Source organism: Pyxicephalus adspersus, chromosome 3, assembly GCF_032062135.1.
Source record: "Pyxicephalus adspersus chromosome 3, UCB_Pads_2.0, whole genome shotgun sequence".
Lineage (NCBI taxonomy): Eukaryota > Metazoa > Chordata > Amphibia > Anura > Pyxicephalidae > Pyxicephalus > Pyxicephalus adspersus.
This window is the reverse complement of record NC_092860.1, coordinates 49,728,831-49,746,356: the sequence shown is the minus strand read 5'-3', so window position 1 is coordinate 49,746,356 and position 17,526 is coordinate 49,728,831. Positions and strand designations below refer to the sequence as shown.

The 17,526-nt window shown below is 36.3% G+C and overlaps 1 protein-coding gene across 2 annotated transcripts in view; it reads right to left on the bottom strand.

Annotated features, from left to right (window-relative positions):
- Positions 1 to 4,457: 4,457 nt before the first annotated feature.
- FBXO10 (F-box protein 10) overlaps positions 4,458 to 17,526 on the bottom strand; it is a 50,076-nt gene continuing 37,007 nt past the window's right edge. For both annotated transcript variants that reach the window (XM_072404526.1, XM_072404525.1), the window contains 4 exons: positions 12,640 to 12,915; positions 11,806 to 12,116; positions 9,757 to 9,938; positions 4,458 to 7,949 (listed from right to left, as the gene is read on the bottom strand). In XM_072404526.1, coding sequence (XP_072260627.1) covers positions 7,772 to 7,949; positions 9,757 to 9,938; positions 11,806 to 12,116; positions 12,640 to 12,915 — 947 coding nt within the window. In that variant the 3' untranslated portion in view covers positions 4,458 to 7,771. The remainder of the gene's footprint in view (positions 7,950 to 9,756; positions 9,939 to 11,805; positions 12,117 to 12,639; positions 12,916 to 17,526) is intronic.

Below are 17,526 nucleotides of genomic sequence, written 5' to 3'. Positions count from 1 at the left end.
ATGGGTAATAGGTTTGAGAGGCTCAAATTAAAACCTATGTGGCTCACAGCTGATGCTAAAAAAAAGCCATAAGGAACAGGAAAAGGGCATTCCAAAAATATAAAAATGAAGGATCGCCTTTATCATTTTAAACCTATAAAGAATATAACAAAAGATGTAAAAAGGAGATAAAATGTGCAAAAACTTCAATGGCTCAGAATTGATATGAATGAGAAACAGCTGGGAAAAAATAAGGTTGACAAAGCACCAGGACCTGATGGATTACATCCACGTGTCCTCAAAGAGCTGAGCGCCGTTATTTCAAAGCCATTATTTCTAATTTTTAGAGACTCTTTAGTCACTGGCAAGGTACCGATGGCACGGCGTAAGGCCAATGTGGTTCCTATCTTTGAACAGGGAGCAAAGTCATTACCAGGCAACTACAGACCGGTTAGTTTAACATCCATAGTGGGATGTAGCGTTTGAGATTAAAAGTACCATTTCTGTTTTTGCAGATAACTCAAAACTATGTAATGAAAGTCCATACACGATGTCTATAATCTACAAGCAGACCAGGATGTACTGTTTTATTGGCCAGCCAAGTGGCAAATGATATTTAATATAGATAAATGTAAAATAATGCACTTGGGAGCTCACAACATGCATGCTTCATGCTGGCTAGGGGGAATAAATTTGGGGGAGTCAGAAATGGAAAAGGATCTGGAGGGTCTGGTAGATTATAGACTACAGCATGCAATGCCAAGCTGCAATATGTAAAGCTAGCAAAGTACTTTCTTGTATTAAAAGAGGAATAGACTTTAGAGATGGAGACATAATCCTGCCCCTGTACAAAGCATTGGTCAGACCACATCTGGAATATGCAGTCCAGTTTTGGTCACCAGTTCACAAAAAGTACATTGTGGAATTGGAGAGAGTGCAGAGAAGGGCTACTAAAATAATAAAAGGAATGGAGGAGCTCAGCTATGAGGAGGGATTAGCTGAACTGAATCTATTCTCCCTTGAGAAGAGACGTTTAAGGGGGGATATGATCACCCTGTATAAATATATAAATGGTCCATATAGAGAACTCTCTTCCCCATTATTCACTTTGAGATCATTACAAAGAACACTCTCTGCGTCTGGAGGAAAAGAAGTTTAAGCTCCGCATAAGGAAGGGATTCTTCACTGTAAGGTCTGTGAAAATGAAGAAACGGCTCCCTCAGGAAGTAGTTTCAGCAACTACTATAGATTGCTTTAAGAAAAAGCTGGATGTTTTTCTAGAAGCACAGAATATAACTGGGTAATAGGGATTTAAAGTAAAAACAGTGACAGTTGATCCAGGGAACATCCGATTGCCTCATGGATTCGGGAAGGGTTTTTTTTCCCATTGAAGCAAATTGTACCAGGTTTTTTTGCCTTCCTCTGGACCAACTATGTCTTAGAGGGTTTTTATATCTGGGATATATTTATTTCCCTACTGGTTGAACCTAATGGATTTATGTATTTTTTCAACCTTACCTACTATGTAATTATCAATTATTACAGCACTGCATTCATTTGTATCTGCTTATCATACACCAAAATTGTAATCTCCTGTTTAAAGTGAACCTGGATTACTGGGCTGTTATACAAATCATGGCTTAATGGCTTAGTGAAAATCTCAGTGGGAATACGCATGTAGAGTAGGAGCAAAATGATGAAGCCATTTTTGTGTAACTTCAGCAAATATTTGGCTGCTTGAAAGCTCAATGCTTTGTAACCTGGAACCAGGTCAAGAATGTGGCAAACCAGATTAATGTCAGAACTCCTGATCTGCATTCTAGTTCCAGGTCGGTGATTTAAATATTTGGACAGTTCCATCCACTTTACATAGAACTTAAACTGTCAGCAGATCATAAATAGTGTTTTACACAAAGTGGAACAGAAAATGCATGAGAAAACATTTTGCTCATATGTAAAGTATATCTGTTGTAATATATATGTGTTGTGCCACGCAGCTGTAAGATGCAGATAACACAGTATACATTGTAAAGGTAATATATTATACTTTGGATAGGTTTTCCTATGTTCTGGGCAAAAACAAAAAAAATACCCTGTATAAAGTTTTGGTTACTTGGGTAAACTGGTAATATTAAATATGAATATTTCATATTAGACAGCAGATGGAACTTTATTTTTTACATTTCACATATTTACTTGGTAAAATTGTAACAGTTTTGAAAAAAAAAAATGTGTGCAGAACGCAGTCCTTCAAATGTGTACACACAAGTAATGGAGAAATAGGAGTACATCGATGTACTCCATGCCTGCTGCATTCACTCTGGAGTACTGTTTCCTTGATACAATATATAGTAAATCTTTATTTCTAAAAAGAAAGAAATATAATAATCCAAACCATTTATGTGTGCCTTAAGTTTCCATTTTTCAGTTTTGAGTAGAAGGTTGGATAGAAAGTGGCTGTGTCTCTGTTTTTAAGGTAAGGATAGTGGAAATGTTGACTTTTACTTTACAGTCTCTGGAGGTGCATTGATCATCATCATCATATGAAGCAAGGGTCCCTAACCCCTGGTCCGTGGCCGTCTGACAGGTGGGTTGCAGCTTTGGCCAGTGCACCCACCAGTGGGGTTGGAAGGACCTTGCTTGGGGTGGGGGGTGCACTGGCCAGAGCTGCGGGCCATGTCTCCCGGAGCCATCACAGGCTCAGGATGGTGGGCGGGTTGTATCTCTGAGCCTGCCATGGGAGAGTGGGTGGGTTCTGGCATCATGACATCACTCTGGGGAAAGTTTAGCACATATACCTGGAAATTATTTTTTTGTTGGATTCATTATCATTAAGAATTTGCCCTCACTGTAAAAAAAAAAGTGGCCAAGATGAAAAATATTTTTACCAACATTCACATATAATGTGATGTACTTACTTTTATCCTCTAACTTTGGAATCCATTTATTTCCTGTCCTTGAAGACCTCACTTGATACCTCTTTCTAAAATTCTGTTCATGGTAATCAGGATGTTATGATTAGGACATATAAAACAGGTTGAGTTTGAACCTCAGAGATACACTTCAAGATCCATCTTAAAAAAATCTTACATTTACATAAAAAGTTTTCAATGATGGGTCAATGCTGGCTTGATGGCTAACACCCTATGATGTATACTTACAGAAAAAAAATACACTTCAGATGGAAATATGTAGAAAAAGGACAAAGAAGCATTTTAAAGGCACTCAAATGCAAAAAGGAATGGTGAATGGTGCAGACATACACTATTCTGCCATCCCTCTTAACAATTTACCCAGCCTAACTTTTTTTTTTGGTCTCACAACCCTTGCACGCCTAACCCCAGTCTATCCATACTTTCACAACCATCATTCTAAACAAAACCAGATCCCTTCTCCAATCCCACCAGTGGTGGTAATTGTGTGTGGTGACACCTTGACCCTGAACTTCATCCCTCCCCTAGTGTTATCCCCTAGTCTGTGCACTGATGATCCCAGAAGTATATCCTCTTTGCTACATCATTATATGTTACTCTCTCCACCAGAGATTGGTAGCTAAGCCCTTAGAGGTGACATTTGTGAGAACAGTTTATCAATATTGTTTCCAGTATCTGGCAACTTGTGCTGCTTCCCCCCACACACACATACTAAGGACAATCCTGGGGAAGCCAATTGTATTTACAGTTAGGTCCATAAATATTTGGATCGAGACAACTTTTTTCTACTTTTGGTTCTGTACATTACCAAAATTAATTTTAAATTAAACCACTAAGATGCAGTTGAACTGCAGACTTTCAGCAAATAAATAAAATATTAAAATAAATAAAAATTTAAAACGTATACATTGTTTAGATTATTTGACCTGAAAGTGCCATTAGAAAATGATTCTCGGGTTTATACTTGGATCACACCAGTAGATGGGCAAGTGACCCATCATAACTAACTCCAAAGTACAAAAGCCTGTAAAAAAATGTTGAAAAATAACAAACCATTAATGTTGCCTTGGTCACAATGCAGCTGAACTTTACCCAATACTAACTTTAACTGGCCTACTTTGTCAGGCCGTTCAGCATAAAGGAAAGTAAGCAGCACAGTAGTGGCATCCCCAAATCCCGTTGCAAATATGTCAGTGCCAAGCAACATTCACATACTAAAAGTGCGCTGTAATTTTTAAGGAAGAATTCAAGACTAATTGTACATTTACATGGTACTGATTTGGTACACTTATATATGCTCCCCTTAACAAACCTTCATTTTTGATTTCATGTACAAATTAACATTACTGTTGAATATAACATACTGCTGAGTTAATTTACAAGACATCATGCTGCCATATTTTTGACTCCTGGAGTTTATCACCAGACATGGGTCCAGTATGAACTGGTGACATCACTGGCATGTCTCTTTACAGTCTAAAATATGTGAGCTCAATATTCATATGAATTCACAAATGTCCAACTTTTATCTATTTAAAAAAAACACAAACGCAAAGCATATAAAATATAGCTTTATTGTATTTGTTTCATATATACAATTTTCACAAATCTACTGATTTAAAAAAAAAAAAAAGAATATAGCAAAATGATATTCATAGGATGTACATGTCCGATGCAGAATTCTGCATTGTTATATTGTTATTTCTACATAGGAAAGCAAATGGCTAAAGCCTAAAATATGTGTAGCTGACTGTTTCTTTTTCAAACTTACAGTGCACTAGTTGTATTGTAGCTGGCTCTTATTTCTGCCCCATATAAATACATATTACAGGACTGCCAGACTACTGTAAAACCACAGACTAGGAGTCCATTCTGTACTGCAGTGTTTTTCAACTTTTTTGAGCCACGGCACATTTTTTTACATTGAAAAAATCCTGCGGCACACCACAAATCAAAAATGTTACAAAATGACACTCTGTAGCTAATTCTTTTGTCTCTAAGAATGAACAAGAAAACTATGTTACCTACTGCCACCCACTGACATGGAAGAGTATTACATTACTCTGCCAGTCACTACAGCACAGACACTCGACAATGGTAATTGGATAATTTCCCACGGTACACCTAAAGATCCCTCATGGCACACTAGTGTGCCGCGGCACAGTGGTTGAAAATCACTGCTGTACTGTATTTCCTCACTACTAGATCACATACCATATCCAAAAACAATGTAATGTAAACTGAAACATTTAAGTTAGACATAATGAATAACAAAATTCTCATTTTACGAGCTGATCAAGTTTAGCAACTTTATATGTGTAAGAAAAATGGATGATAAAAATGTTGATATGAATATATTATGAACATCTACTGACATTTATTACATTAGATATACAGACCTTAAAATAAACGTTAGCAAAAATCGTACAATATTGAACACATATGTACACATCAGGTTTAACATATTCACATTACAGTCAAAGCACAAAGACCATATTTGCGTGATGTTCATAATATGCCCATTAAGAGAGTTTCCTATTATGTATATTTAAAGGGGTAACGATTATCAAATTGTTTATAAATGATGAAGGCATTCATAAAGTGGTCAGGGTTAGGATATGCATCAGTTTATTAGATAATATCCCTGTATCACCTCTTTCCTTTCCAAAACTCAATAATATTCATCATTTGCCTAGCACAGTAGTTGGCAACCAACTTTTTTGGGTGACATATACACCTTAATTGAGGGACATCTCTCAAATGAACTTGCTGTCAGTTAGAAGCCTAAAGAATTTACAGCGATGGTATTGATTCCTAAAATAAGATTTGATAATAATTATACACAAAGATCCTAAATGACAATATTTACAAAGGGCTGGATTAGCTTGCGCACAAAAATTCTACCCAAAAACAAATTTGATTTGGAGGACTTGTTCATGCATAGAGCTCCATGTACACTATATAGCAGTATGTTCTGAAATCTTTTATAAAAAAGAATTTACAAAGCTTTTAGCAAGCTTTCTGTAGTTCTGTTGAAGCTTTTATATCAGCCTTTAGATCAAAGTTAAGGACTTTAAACATCGATCCATACGGCAGGCTTTAGCACTGCTTGATTTAAAGCTTGCCAGAGCAACCTGTGTAGTGACAGCATTCCTACTTTGACTGCCTGAATTCCTACATTCCTACCAGCTAAAAGCTTTGAAAATGCCTTGCATAAGCTTGCAGTAATGCTGCTCCTTTACAAATGGCTTTATGTGAACAAGGATTGTAACTATAAATTGATAATATCTAACTATGTTAATATAAGTACTTCTGTAACTAATGTATAATACCATAGTATAGCTAAATCTAGATCATAAAGGACTGTAAAAAGTTAGGATTTGCGATATTTTATTAAAATCATGACGTGCAGAATAAACAGCCAATTCAACATGAATTGTTGTATAATAAAATAAGACAGTTCCTAATATGCATACATAAACAAATTGTGGCACATACAACATCCTACTATAAAGGATCTCTATTTATGAGCATCATGCTTTGACTTAACAAAGAGCTATAAATATGATTTTCTTTATATTATAGAAAATATATAGATATATGAAACCGTATAGTGTGTTGTCCAACCAATAGAACAGACCAGAACATTTTTTTTCTTATAGTTTTCTAAGTGTTTGGCTACGTACACACCACACACTTACAGCGCTCATCATTCGTCCTTCATGGATCTGTCCTGGCGGATCCACGAACAATCATAATAAAAGTAAGGCTGCTGTTCCCCCCTCTCCATACAGCGGATCAGTGCTGTATGTACAACACTCATTCATGCATCGTTCAGTCTTTTGTCATTGGAAAGATCCTTTCCAACGACAGTTATTGAACACGTGTACACAGCCTTCTAGTACAGTATTACATAAAAAGTCCTGCCCTTTGCCTGCAGTCCAGTACTGGAAGGAGATGAATATGACAATTTCTTGTTTTATTTTTACTGTACATTGGAAACTTCAGTAATAGTATATAAAAAAGTTCTTAGGATATACACTGTCTCTAGTACTGGCCATTTTTTACTTTATTATCTTTAAAGATCAGCTTGGCAAAGTTGCTTAGCATTCTGGGATTGTCCTGTCATTTTGAACCTGTACCACTGTTACCATAACAAATTGGTAATGAAAATGTATCATAAATTTGAAAAAAACTGTACCAAAAAAAAATATGGAGGCTGCCACTGATGACACTTCTAAACTGACAGGTCTGACCATCAAGCTAATCAAATACATTAAACACTTTTAAGCCTCCGATCTGAGTTTACTGGTTTGGAGTCCTGTCGGAGTACTACTTTTTATGCTGTCATGCTTTTTTGGAACAAGACATAGCCCAGCAAGTGCCATTCTTAAAAGGTCAGCAATGACAGTTCCCATGTTTTCATTAATACGTTTCCTAACAGATAACTGTATGTGCTCTAGTGTGAAATAATTTCTTTGAATAGGTCTAGGCCACACATCATTGACACAGTAGCCATTATTTACTAAAATAAACTAAAGAAATTGTTCACTTAGCAAAGTGAATCATCACTTGCAATGGCTATCCCACTTAGCTTAGTAAATGTGGGTAAAATTTACTTTGCAAAGAGAATCCATTTATAATCAACAATCTAAAACAGATTTGCTTGCGCATGATTGGATGGTTGAGGTCAGCAGATCTTTACCTGATTCACTAACTGAATTAAAATCACTTTCAAGGAGATGATTTACTTAGGTAATTGAACGGCCTATATTCCTTTATTAAATCAACTCAAGTGAGTCATCATGGAATGTTTTTCAAAATGCAGATAAAACAGCAAGGTCAATATTACGCTGCAGTCAAAGAATTGTACAGAAGATGCTGCCATTGTTGTGACAACGTCCTTCTACTCTTGCTGCAATCCTGGTGGTGACAGTGTTAACCCTCTGGCTGCTCTGTGTGCTGGAGACTCCTCTTGCACATCCTTCAATGTATGGCCTTGCTGGTGGGTTCTCTAGTTTCCATGTAACATCCGATCTGCAACAAAACATTTCTTAATTTCTCGTTTGTAACAATTTAATGTCAAGAAATGGTGGTAAATGCAGTACTCAATGTAACAATGAAAACACACAAAAAGAGAGAGGCTTGCAAGCTTTATATATATATATATAAATAATATATATATAAGGCAAACAGGTAAATACAGGTAACCCTGCCACACAGCTAAGTCCTGGAGACCTGGCTAAAGACTACACTGCAGAGCAATGGTGAAAGACCTTTTTCACTCTGTGATTGAACAAATGAAAAAGAGCAGCATACTCATGAAATCAACAGCCTACTCTGTCCTCCTGTCAGGAAACTTCCAGAATCTTCAGTAGACGGTAGACTTTTGTGTGCAACTGCTGGCTCAGGGCAGGTTTTTTCTCTGAACACGGGTTCTGGTATCATGACATCACTCTGGGGGAATTTTCTTGTGACACTTGGCAGGGGTGTAGTGGGGCGGGCACGTTTACCGTGCCCCTTTTTCCTTTTTTTACGACTACACCCCTGTGTAAGAGATTGATATAAGGACATTTTTTAATTCATTTTTTGTAAGTCACTATTGTATTATAAAAACCTTTTTTTTCATAAATTTATATCAATTTATTCATTGTACGTCTTGTTTTAGTGCTTTAGTGCTTGGAGTTCAGCTTTAGATTTTGGCAAATTACTTTTTTAACTCATAACAATAGATACAGAAATGTATCAGTTTATAAATAAGATAACTGTATAACATTTTGGCAAAGTATTTGTACTACAAACTTGTGAGTCGAAAAATGTGGTGCTGATCCTTCGGAACATACAGTTAGGTCAGGGGCTCAAAAGTAATTGGACAATTGACTCAAAGGCTATTTCATGGGCTGGTGTGGGCAATTCCTTCGTTATGTCATTATCAATTAGGCAGATAAAAGGCCTGGAGTTGATTTGGGGGGTGGGGGGGTGCTTATACGTGGAAGATTTTGCTGTGAACAGACAACATGCGGTCAAAGCAGCTCTCCATGCAGGTGAAACAAGCCATCCTTAAGCTGCAAAGCCCAGAAAAAACCCATCTGAGAAATTGCTACAATATTAGGAGTGGCACAATCCACAGTTTGGTACATCATGAGAAAGAAACAAAGCTCTGGTAAACTCAGCAATGCCAAAAGACCTGGACGTCCACGGAAGACAACAGTGGTGGATGACCGCAGAATCATTTCCATGGTGAAGAGAAACCCCTTCACAACAGCCAACCAAGTGAACAACACTCTCCAGGAGATAGACGTATCGATATCCAAGTCTAACATAAAGAGAAGACTGCATGAAAGTAAATACAGAGGATGCACTGCAAGGTGCAAGCCACTCATAAGCCTCAAGAATAAAAAGGCTAGATTGGACTTTAAGAGCTTAAAAACATCTAAAAAAGCCAGCACAGTTCTGGAAAAACATTCTTTGGACAGATGAAACCAAGATCAACCTTTACCGGAATGATGGCAAGAAAAAAGTATGGAGAAGGCGTGGAACAGCTCATGATCAATTTAAAAAAAAAATTTCATGAAAACCTGTGACGCTTTTGGAACAGAAATCTAGAAATCAGTGTAACGCTCAGGTGGTTAAAACAATACCTCAATGGTTATGAAGACTGCATAAAATGTGCTACAAATTGCCTTGTCATTGTTTAACTGCAAGGCAGCAGGTGGTTGTGTGTCATATTAAGATAAATAATCAAGATGAACCTACAATATAATCACTTCTACAATATATACTCCAGAATATTCTTGCTTTAATACCTTGTATAATTCTATATACATAAAATATTTCTACTTACTTTTTCTTAAAGGTGAGTAGTTTGTTGTGCTGGACAATGCAGTCTTCATTGTTGGACATTTGCTGTAATATGTTTTGACCAGATTTCCCTTGAAAGATGACGTTTTCCTGTACAAGTCCTTTAGTTTGGTCAAGAAGTGCTATACCGTAGTCCTGAAGTGACTGAACTCGGTTCCGGGTCACCTAAAAGCAGAAGAAAGATGTCAATGTTTGATTGAAGGCTGTAATGTGAAGGGGGTTTATTTTAGTTGTTGTTACTGGTGTAATTATATACACAATCTGAAAGACATTCCCTCCATCTATCTATTCTCATCCCTCCCGTCTACTGTGGAACAGGAATTTTCCCAATGTGTATGCCGCAGACAGACACATATCAATGAAAAATCTTGATGACTAGCTGGTATTTGTGTCTTATACTTATCTATATGGTTACTTAGATGATAGCAGAAAAAATAACATCTATATTCATGGACATGACAACACAAAAATACTTTTTGTCTCATCATGGTCACAGTTGCCACAGCATCCTGGTTTGAAAGCCTCCCCCCTTCCATTGCACCATTATTATAGGTTCTAAACATTTTGTATTTTTTGCTTAAATTGGGATTCTAAATCTGTCCCTACAAAGCAGTAAAAAAAAGTAGAAAGTCAGTTTTTCCTTCCTCAAAAGCTACGGTCCGTATCTGTTCCACAACATGGAAGACTAAATTAGTCCAATCATAAAAAGGATGAATGGGCAGTCATACCAAATGTCATAAGTTATTTTATCACTTCAGTTTGACATAACTGACAAACAGTTGGAAGTGGGTTGGATTCAGAAAACTGTAATGATAATGTCTTACTGATTCTCATTTTGTCACTTAAGGTTTTGCTTTTTCTTTATTTTTTTTATCTTTCAAGGAATAAATATTACTGAAATCATTAATCCAAATTGCATTTGCATATCATCATAATCATAATTTTCACAGCACCCGTATCTGGAAAATGATACTAATAATTTTATTAGGGTAAAAGTAATCAGATCTGGTATTCAGATGTTATTGTGATGAGAATTTCAAAATCCATAGTTCTTTCCTTATTAGAAATAAATCCCTTATAGGACCCATACCCTGCGGCTGTGTATATGTATCCTTTAGTAATAATTTGATTGCAATTCACACATACATAATATACACATTGGGCCTGTTTTATTAAAGCTCTCCAAGACTGGAGAGGATATACTTTCATCAGTGAAGCTTGGTTATCCAAAAAACCTGGAATGGATTTCTTCAAAGTCATTTGCTATACAAACGTTTTGAATCCTGGACCAAGGTTTGCTAGATCACCCAGCTTCACTGATGGGAGTGTACCCTCCACCACATTGGAGAGCTTTAATAAATCAGGCCCATTGTCCTAATACTAAAATAAAGAGGTATATTTAAGTACAGTCATATTATAAGTGTTTGGGAATTTCGTGCAGTATGCAACTGACAAAATGCATGCAATATAGAAAAATCATTAAATTACCTTTACATGCCACATTAGGCTTAGTGCTCAATGTTCCCACAATTATGGCCATTGGTATGCACTTCTTATTCCGTTTTCCTCTATTATTCATATTCCTAAATATGATCTTATCTTGTCTACCGAAAGCTGCATTTTGTTCTCTATTCAGAATAAATTCAGAAGAAGAGGACTTGCCATAAACTCTAATCACCTAGGTTTACCCACCTAGGAGAGCTTTAATAAATTAGGCCCAAGATGTAAAGTGCAGTTATCTTGTACTTGCCACAATGTGCTATTACATTTCATTGAATGATAAAGAGCAAAAACTACTACTAAAAGCACAGAGCACAAAGACATTTCTTAAATATTTATAGTAACTTTGAATGACGCTTGAAAGAACTTTTCTATTGTAATTAACTACTAGATTGTGCTTTAATGACCATAATTACTACCCTTACCTCCACATTTACCTCAAAAGTTGTCTATCTGTATTGCCTTATTTTTATTGTACCAAAAAAAGAAATTGCTCTCACTGTAACAAAATAGAAAAAAAAATAGTTCTTACCTTCATGTCGGCAGTATGGATAAGCTGGATGCCACAGCCACGGTTTCCAATGATATCATTCTCTATGATAGTGCCATCTCCCTTGGAAGCAATGCCATGGCTTCTGTTGTCATAGATTCCGTTTCCCCTTAATTCCACCCTGCACCCTGTCTCTACATGGACACCGCTCAGTCTGTTGCATGAGATGCTGTTATTTCCAATTCGAACAAGTTGGTTACTTTGAAACACAGCCAGACCGCTATCATGGTTGGCATGTATGGCATTGGCCATGATGTTCAAGGCTTCACTGCTTTTAATGTACAAGCCAGCAGCTGAAATAAAACAGATACAAGTTCATTTAACAACCATAACAAAGCTGGAACTACTGGAAGGTTCTTTTATTGGCAAACTAAATCTGTATTAAAAAAAGAAATAGTTAACAGTAATAAAAATTCTGATGGCTGTTTTGAGCTATTGTTTTAACTTATGTGAGGCTACAGAAAGCTGGTCCAATGTCCATGGTACTAAAGTTCTTTTCAAGGGTGCATGAACTATTATTAGATGTTTTTGTAACTACGCTGCTCATTGAGATGGGTCAGGTGCTGGTAACCCAACCTGCTGCCACATAGACTTGTACACTGTTCACTTCCTGAGCAGGTGGGAACCTACAAGCAAATACACATGAATTCTTTAGGTAAACTGTAATGGATGATCTGAACAAACATTTTTTGTTCATCTCATGCACGGTATATATTTCTCAAACTATTGTAATAGGAACCTGAAATTGCTAAAAGTACAGTTAATGCCGACAAAAGCTGCCAATTTACATGACAAATAAGAAAGCTCTTCCCTTACCTCCATTGTGATTAATACTGTTGGACTCAATAAGTGCCACATTTATTGGCCTCCTTGAGGAAAAGCGATCATCTTCACTGTCCAGATCATTTTCCCAGTTGGCCGCTTCTCCTTCATCATTAAAGTTTTCATTACCAGCCTGGTTAGCTGGGTAGTCACTAGCATCATCTTTGCGGCAGAAAACAGCCACCCCATAAATGCTGTTGTGACCTATCTGGTTGCTGGTGATATGAGGAAGGCTGGATGACATAATCCATACTCCACAGCCTTTGTTACCTAGAAAAAAAAAATAAGTTTAAGTTTGTTCTGCACTTTCTTTTCGAAAACAGAATGAAAATATTAAAAGCTAACAAAATATTAGTTACTGTTGTCAGCAGTCCAGAAAAGATGTAAAATAAATAATCCTGATATATAGAATAAGTTCAAAAATAAAAATCTAATAAAAGACTATGATACAAGCTGATTCTCAGTGCATCAAATATTTAAAGTGCTTTGACGTGTAAGTGCCTATAAACAGGCCAGTTCACATAATCTTTAAAGCCATATGTTGGTTCAATACAGGTATAAAAGTTTTTCTTATATATCAAAGCATCCCTCATTCTTTTACTCACCTATATCAGAAAGAAATTTAGATTACCCAGCTGCTTCTTAAAAATCTGTATGCGCTCTAGAATCATATCTTTTTATTGTACTTAGAAGTCTATAGGAATAAATATGTTTGCAGTGGACATGTGCCAGTCTAGACAGGAAATTTTTAACAAGCAGTTACCCTTTAAATATTGTGACAAATGAATGGTCTGTCATTGCATATTTTTGCTGATAGTATCTGTATCAACAGTCTCCTTATGTTATATGTTTTCCATATCATCCCTTGTGTTATTAAATACATGTGTATTATTCTGTTTTCATATTCGATTTATGTAATACGTAAACATTTACAAATGTCAGTAACACCCTCATAAGGAGCAAGTACTAAGTGAAAAACTTTCACCCAAAAGAAGTACTAAAATCTGGCCCTGGGCAACAAAAGAGAAAGGAGACAGTATTTAGTGTGTGTAATATGGCAAGTATGTGCATATATTCAGGAGTGGGCATTTAGCATCTGATAATATATACTGTTGTAATGTAAATTGACATGTTTACTGGATATGATATATGCTGCAATAAGCTAGTAACAAAAACATAACATATATAGTATATAATCAGGTTTTTATAATATTCCCACATGTACAGCAGCACAAATAAAACATCCTCAATATTTTCTCACAGATGGGTTGTTACAATCTGAAAGCCCAAGGGGCCATTATAACAAAACAAGCAAAACTAATCAGAGATTTTCTGTCTAATGATCCTCTTAGCTACCATGTAACTGTGAAAGCATTCCTGTAATCTTGACCTCCGCATACAACTAAATTATAAAGAATGTCAGGCAAACAAAATATTGTGTACTTATTTTTAAATAAGCTTAAATTTGAAGTGGGAATATTTACTTTTAGTGTTTGTGCTATTCAATTATAAGCACATCAGAAAAAAATAGTGCTAGGTACAAAAGTCAAATATGCTAGCTTTGAATCAGAAATGAAGGATGACATACAAACACCGAAAAATTCAGTTATATATTTGTAAAAATACTATAATGTCATGTATTTTTTTCATACAGCCAGCATACATGCCTTATTCTGTCTTTACAATACATAGTTACATAGTAAGTCAGGTTGAAAAAAATACTAAGTAAAAAGACAAGACAAGTCCATCAAGTTCAACCACTAGGGAAATAAACATATCCCAGATATAAAACCCTATGGACACAGTTGGTCCAGAGGAAGGCAAAAAATAAAACTCTGGTACAATTTGCTCTTAACAGGGGAAAAAAGTTACTTCCTGATTCCATGAGGCAATCGGATGTTCCCTGGATCAACAGTCACTGTTATCTTTACTTTAAATCCTTAATACCCAGTTACATTCTGTGCTTCTAGAAAAACATCCAACTTTTTCTTAAAGCAATCTATAGTAGTTGCTGAAACTACTTACTGAGGGAGCTGATTCCACATTTTCACAGATCTTACAGTGAAGAATCCCTTCCTTACCTGGAGATTAAATTTCTTTTCCTCCGGACGCAGAGTGCCCTCTTGTTCTTTGTAATGATCTCAAAGTGAATAATGGGGAAGAGAGTTCTTTATATGGACCGTTTAAATATTTATACAGGGTGATCATATGCCCCTTAAACGTCTCTTCTCAAGGGAGAATAGATTCAGTTCAGCTAATCCCTCCTCATAGCTGAGCTCCTCCATTCCTTTTATTAGTTTAGTTGCCCTTCTCTGCACTCTCTCCAATTTCACAATTCCACTGGGCTGCATATTCCAGATGTGGTCTGACCAATGCCTTGTACAGGGGTAGGTTTATGTCACCATCTCTTGCAGTCTTTTCCTCTTTTATTACAAGAAAGTACTTTGCTAGCTTAGCCTTCTGCTAGAGTAGCCTTCTGGAATCTCCCAATATTCAGTATCGGAAAGGGAGGATTTATACTTTAAGCAAGACAACATTTTGTTTCTTTGCACTACTGTTTTTATTCCATGCAATTGTTTGCAACTTAATGCATATATGCTCCAGTGGCCTCCCTTATCACCCCTGAGAAGCCACATGTGTATCGTTGCAATGATACCCACTATTAGAAGCTCCACACCGCCTCCTATGAAAAATTTTTACTGTTATATATCATGGGGAGGCTAGGTATAAGTACAAGAAGAGTTGTCCAGTGATATCTAGCACCTCTGCTAATAAGGTGTCAAAGCGGTAGCCATATGGTGCCTAATGTAGTACATGCTATTGAGAAGATATACTGTGATAAAATGCAGTGTAAACAGCTACAGACTTTATAGGAGTGGAGAACAGACAGAGGTCAGAGGTAGGAGAAGCTGCTTTGACAGGTAGGAAGAAGCTGGCAGAAGACTATGGGGAGAGAGGATGGAGCAAGGCAAGCTGCCAAAGTTGGGTGTGATAGGAGGAGCTGTTTGTATTGCAGACCACGTGGTAAGAGCTGCACCGGAGGTACTGGAAAAATAGATCCAACATGGGTGTGTTTAGCGTTGTGGGCTATGGTGGGGATGAAGACATTGATTACAAAATAATGTCTTAACAGTGCTGAGGAAAGATCCTTTAGCTCCCAAAACAAAGGGCCTAAGCCCCCCCATCCAAATTTGGTGTGAACAACTTCAACAAAATAAGTCCTGCAACTTTTTTTCCCCTATCCTGCTAAAATACCCAAGAAGAAAGCATCTTCTGCCTATCTCTGAACCTGGCCTTGCAACCATGACACATGTACTTCTGAGCAAATAAAGTACATGTTAGAGACCTGTAAACATTGTAGAGTAAAATTCCACAACTCTGAGAATTGCATGCTTTTCAGAAAGGCAAAATATTATAATCTTGCTTTATATTTCACAACAAAAGAGGGTGAAAGTAAAATGTAGCTGGGGAGGGATGGGAATCATCATGTACTGTGGATAACTAGACAATAAAGCACATATATCCTGATTGTCTTTCAAGGACAAAATCTCTCATTAAAACCTAGGATAGAGCTGTATAAAGAGAGTGAATGTCTCATCTCTCATGTGTGTGAATTTGACCTTAAACCAATGAGCTCTGTAAACAATAGAAGTTTACCAACAACAGACTTAATTAGAAAAAAGAAAATCCTCTATTCTTTCCATTTTAAATCACCTAAGCATCTTTGGTTTAAGATTTTAGAACATTTCTGACTTTTGGCAATTTTAGCTTTTGGCTCAACCTCTAATAAAAATGACAGAATCTGCATACATTTAAACGAAGTATTTTATATTTATCTGAATAAAGTAATATTTTTTATTTTTAATCCAGTCCATGATAACTACCGCAAATTAAGTTTAAACAGCACCATACATATTTTTATTGAAAGGAAAACAGAGCTCCAAACACATCCTATAAAATCAGCTTTATACTGTCACTTCCCTTCTATTCACATTAGTCAGATACAAAGAGAACATGAGGTTACAGTGATTTTAAATCAAAGCTAAACAAATATATTTTTCACAGTAGTTTCTATAGTTACACCAAAGCAGACTTAGATGTTTGTAATCTGATGCTGTTTGAATCAGATCACATTGAAATTCATTGGAACGGCTCTCTTAAAGTACCATAACTGATGCCATTTGTTCAAGCACCCTCTCTGTATCTGTAGCAATTACTGAATCCATTGAAAAACTCTCACCAGCCGTTCTACATTACTTCACTGGCAGAAAATTATATTGTTTAAAACACTTGCAGGCTGGTAATATCAGGTTTGAAAATGAGGTGACAGAAAAGATTTTTTTTTACCCTTTTTCACTTGCTCTCCCTTTAGTATGTAAAACTGAACATTTTTTCTTAAAGCACAGGAAAATGTAACAAGGACTGTGCTCTGATCATATACAAAATGCAGTAAGTCACGTAAAAGAGTTTCATGCAGTAAGATGTCTCAGCGAGCACAATATTATACAATCACCGTCTAGACAAAAACCTAATTGGTTAACAAGTACATCTCGGTGTTAGCTTGCCCTCATGCTTCTGGTATATTTGCTCTTATTACCACATATATAATAATAATGATTTATGAGAAAAGATCAGTTGTCTTGACTCTCTGAGATTTAAAGTTGGTTTAATAAATCCAGGTTTTAATACTGCAGAGGTTGCATTTACAGAAAATTCAAAGCTGATTTCAAATTTAAAATACTGTGGTGAAGAAGAGGAACTGAATAGCTTATTTCAGTTGCTCATTATATTATTATTATTATTATTATTATTATTATTATTATTATTATTAATAAACAGGATTTATATAGCGCCAACATATTACGCAGCGCTGTACATTAA